General features: G+C 35.9%; 1 protein-coding gene and 1 pseudogene across 1 annotated transcript in view; both read left to right on the top strand.

Moving 5' to 3' along the window:
- The first annotated feature begins 727 nt into the window (after positions 1-727).
- LOC107712557 (proteasome subunit beta type-6-B like protein-like) lies at positions 728-2369 on the top strand (annotated as a pseudogene).
- Positions 2370-3352: 983 nt separating this feature from the next.
- The window catches only part of LOC107712560 (proteasome subunit beta type-9-like), a 3553-nt gene continuing 2230 nt past the window's right edge, over positions 3353-4675 (top strand). Inside the window, exons 1-3 of the mRNA XM_016517866.1 lie at positions 3353-3602; positions 3770-3837; positions 4113-4264. Of these exons, the coding sequence (XP_016373352.1) occupies positions 3546-3602; positions 3770-3837; positions 4113-4264 (277 nt within the window). The 5' untranslated portion in view covers positions 3353-3545. The remainder of the gene's footprint in view (positions 3603-3769; positions 3838-4112; positions 4265-4675) is intronic.

The raw sequence follows: 4675 nt of genomic DNA, 5'->3' as shown, positions 1-4675 counted from the left end.
CTCCTCCTCTGTCAGTCGGGATTCAGCCTTCTGGTTCTCCTTTGAATCAGACTAATTCTAAAATGTGTACATAACATTATTGAACTTTAACGATATCTGCAATGCATTTGTTGGTTCTGTTCTGTTTACCCTGGGGGGTTATTGCTGCTCTCCCTGCTCTCATTCATGCTAGGCTGCATGGATGCGCAGGGAGTTCTTGCCCAGAACAGAACCATACCGCCAATCCAGACTGTATGCTAATTGTCAATCATCTTTGACGATAGTGGTCCTGACAGAAGTGAGTAATTCTAAAACCTTTCAGTTTATAGAATAACTTCTAACTTTAACTTGCAAATCTATGCAGTGGGATTTAAAAATAACCTCAAAACATTAAAAAAAAAAACATATAAATCTTGAATTGTCCTAGGAGGTTAACTTTAAGGTACATTTTAAACCAATCGGATCAAGAACTAAATTCTTATTGAAAAACGTCCTCGTTAGTCCAAAAACAGCTTTTAAGCTCAGAAAATGACTCGTGAGACGATGAGGAGAGAAGAGCAATACAGGATCACTGGACTAAAAAAAAACATTACCTTCCAAAGGTTCCTAATCCTAGGAAAGTGATTATTTATTTTTAACTATGTGAATGTCTCAGCAGAGCATTACTTGTTTGTTCAGTACATTTCACTGTGGATTCTTTGATAAATCAATCGGCGCAGGCTTTGCAAACTGACTTTTACTTTAAGATATGGACCTGACAGTAATACCACAACATATTCATTCTAATGCCTAATCTTAAATTATATTCAGAAAGCGATCAAAGAACATGCCCTTTATAATTGCTAGAGCTGTCAATCACACAGCGCGAGTTTATATTCAATGATGCAGTCTCTACACTGCACAATGAATCTCTTATTTACATCATGTTTGCACTGTTAGTTATGATGAAAGCATTTGTGAAAGTGCAAAACTCGAGTTGCAATGACGAGATCACTGCATTCATGCACTCAACAGTTTGTCATCGGCTACAATGCTCATCACTGCAACATTTCATGCGACAAGAGTAGATCTAAATATAATGCTATCATCAACACTCTCCATGATTAGTTAATCCCAACAGCTGTAATAGTAAAAACGTAGTAAATGTTTTTAAGAGAGCTCCACATGTAATACTTATTTCATATATAAAAATGTTAGCCAATCATAACAACAGGTCTTTACACTGAAGTCTCACAGCAGACCAACATAGCCCTTCCAACATAGCGTTCAAATCAGAGGACTAATATCAGGGTAGAAAATGGCTTTTTATTTCTAAATGATGACAATATTTGATGTAAACATCATACTAACATTATAAGTGCACCTCAGGAAACATTATCAAATAATTAAAAATGCAATTTATGACCCGTTTAATGCTTGAACCAACTTATTGAGTGTAGAAAATAAAAAAAAATTCTGTTTCATTAACTTCACCTTGAGCTACAGGAACACAGTAATATTCACATTATGAAACGTACAATAAACAGGTTCAACAAAAAAGCAACTTACATCCATGTTTACTTTGAATCTGTCCTCTAGTATCCCCATAGCAGGCAGTTTACCAGATCCTTAAAACGCACAAACATAGCTGTGATTATTCACTTGAGAATTGATCACATATATGCAAAAATCTATTGTATGAATTTCCATTGTGAAAGCAGAACAAGTAACACGCAAGACTATAGCTTTTTGAAAATCAGTTAAATGTGCAGCATTACTATATATTTTCATAACAGAAATGCATAGTGATCTCAATTAGCACATTCTTAAATAATAAGTTAATCAATCATCAATTGGACGTCACATACCCATTCCAAGATATATATTAAATAAATCTCTGCAATGCAAATGAGTGAATTTCTCATTTTGCAAATGTTTTGTCTTTGCACAGATATACGTAGTGTCTTTGGGAGGAATGCTGCTCAGTCAGCCTTTCACCATTTGGTGGATCTGGCAGCACGTATATCTATGGTTATGTAGATGCCAAATTCAAACCTGACATGAGTTTAGAAGAGGCTACACAGTTTTCCACAAATGGTAAATAGAATTGGAATTAAAAATATATTGACATTTATATGTACAGTGAATAATAAACTGCATTAAGAGCTGATGGCTAATGTTTGTGTCTCCACAGCTTTGGCTCTGGCTATGGGTCGGGACAATGTTAGTGGCGGTGTGGTTCATCTGGTTGTGATCACTGAAGCAGAAGTCAAGCATATAGTTGTTCCAGGAGACAAACTGCCCAAGTTCCACGATGACTAGAACACAAATATGACCAAACTGGACAGTTCTACAAATATCACTACTTTGTGACTAGATGTGTGCAGAGTTTTCGGAAGATTATTTTCTTTCACCCCCTTTGTAATAAATATATAAAAGTGTTATTTTCAGTGTGATGTCCCTTCTTGCATATACAATTCATATTATGTCAGTTTCAGATTAATTTATTTGGTTATATTGCATAAACTGAACTACACATTGAGGATATGTCCACACAAGGTATATGAAAGAGGTGCTTTCAGAAAAAACAGTATATGAAATCATCTATTATGCCTACATCTTTCCCTCATTGTCTGACTGCGAAATGAAGAATGATTAGTAATGATTACTTTAAGTTCAAGCATTAAATTTAACATATTAAGCATTTTCTACATTTCTACTCAATTTGTCCAGGGATTAAAACCCTAATTTAGACCTATTCACAATTAGTAGTATTGTTTGTGATATTTACAATGATTCCTCAATTGTTAACTTAATACCAAAGTAGAAAAAAAATTATAAATCTGAGTAAAGTTCAAAGGTATAAAATTATGAATACATGATGACACTGATGTTCCAGCATGCACCGGGGCAAATAACTAAATTTTTCACTTTTTTTTGTTATTGTTGATTTTGTTTACAACTGTAGTAACGTGTAGTTTTGGGACGTCCGAAGTTTAAAATAACCCATTTGTACTCAGAAATTATACATTGATTGTTGCAGTGTTTTGTGTAGGAAGTGAAGGTTCTGTGAATGTGAAAAAAGTTTTGTGTGTTTTTTACATAAAATTTTTAACCCAAAAGTTGGTTTAGTCCATATTTGACCCAAAGTTGGGTTGAAACAACCCAGCATTTTTTAGAGTGTACAATGGTGAATTAGTCTGTCTGTATAAATGTAATTATATAGGCATAAATATTGACTACACTCTTTTCAAGGTATATTGACTTTTTAATATGGTGGTTGAAATTACAGTAGGCTTACTCTAATATAGACACACTTGCTTCACCTTGTGAGCTGCGCACAATGGGAAGTAACTTTCTTTCACTTTCTGTTATAGAAAAAATGGAGGAATAATTTAGGCACATTAAAATACTGCAGGCCTGGCAGTACGACAAAACAAAGTCTCTTTTTTTGCAATTTAATTCAATTGCACTCGCTTTTAAGAGCTTTGCTTGAGGTACGCAGAGTTATCGAGTATCGAGTCTCTTCTGGAGTCGAGCGCAGGCAGGTTTGCACAGGACAGGTAGTCGCTTTCCATCCGTTCAAAATGTCGGAGGAATTGTTTCCAGAGCCAGAATGGTTATCTGAAGAAGTCAAAACCGGGGTGAGTTATCGCCTAATGCACTTTATTTCAAGCTGCTTAAGCATGGACTCGTAGGTTGAGTGAAACGAGTTTCAAAAGCTGTTGACGATGATCAGATCAGATCCTAATTTGCTGTCCAGCAAGCTTTAACATTGCAACATTACTTTTTTTTTCTTTCTTCATTTTAGACGACCATCATCGCGGTTACTTTTGACGGTGGAGTTGTTCTTGGCTCAGATTCGCGTGTGTCTGCGGGGTAAGAGACACTGTAGTTTATGAGAAGATGTAGCCTAAATGATCAGAAAGAGCAAAACCTTTCTCATAAACGTTTAAAACATCAGAATAACAGACGTATGAGCTTTTATATAAAATAACACTGATATAAACTCATGTAATGGAATTTTCAAAAACACAAAGACAAACAGCCTGTCATTGTTTGACAATCATAGTCACATTTTTTCAGTGAATATTTAAAACAAGATACTTGAACCAAGAACACTAAAATGCTGTTTCTTTGGAAATTGTTCTCAGGGAGTCAGTGGTGAATCGTGTGATGAACAAGCTCTCCCCTCTCCATGATAAGATCTACTGTGCTCTGTCTGGATCAGCAGCGGATGCTCAAACCATTGCTGAGATTGTCAACTACCAACTGGATGTGCACAGCTATTTATCTCCAATGTCCTGTAGACTTCTGTGTCTATTTTATTAGGCCATGTACCTATTTATTGGTGTTAAAGGGATAGTTCACCCAAAAATAAAAATTTGATGTTTATCTGCTTACCCCCAGGGCATCCAAGATGTAGGTGACTTTGTTTCTTCAGTAGAACACAAAAGAAGATTTTTAACTCCAGCCGTTGCAGTCTATCAGTCGTATAATGCATGGCAATGGTAACAAAATCTATGAGAGTAAAAAAAAACATGCACAGACAAATCCAAATTAAACCCTACGGCTCGTGACGACACATTGATGTCCTAAGACAAGAAACGATCGGTTTGTGCGAGAAACCGAACAGTATTTATATCATTTTTTACCTCTAATACACCACTATATCCAACTGTCTCTGGGCGCGCGCACAGCATCTGGTGCGTGAGGT

Source organism: Sinocyclocheilus rhinocerous, unplaced genomic scaffold (genome assembly GCF_001515625.1).
Source record: "Sinocyclocheilus rhinocerous isolate Xijiao unplaced genomic scaffold, SAMN03320098_v1.1 scaffold2825, whole genome shotgun sequence".
Lineage (NCBI taxonomy): Eukaryota > Metazoa > Chordata > Actinopteri > Cypriniformes > Cyprinidae > Sinocyclocheilus > Sinocyclocheilus rhinocerous.
This window is presented reverse-complemented; position numbering and strand designations above follow the sequence as displayed.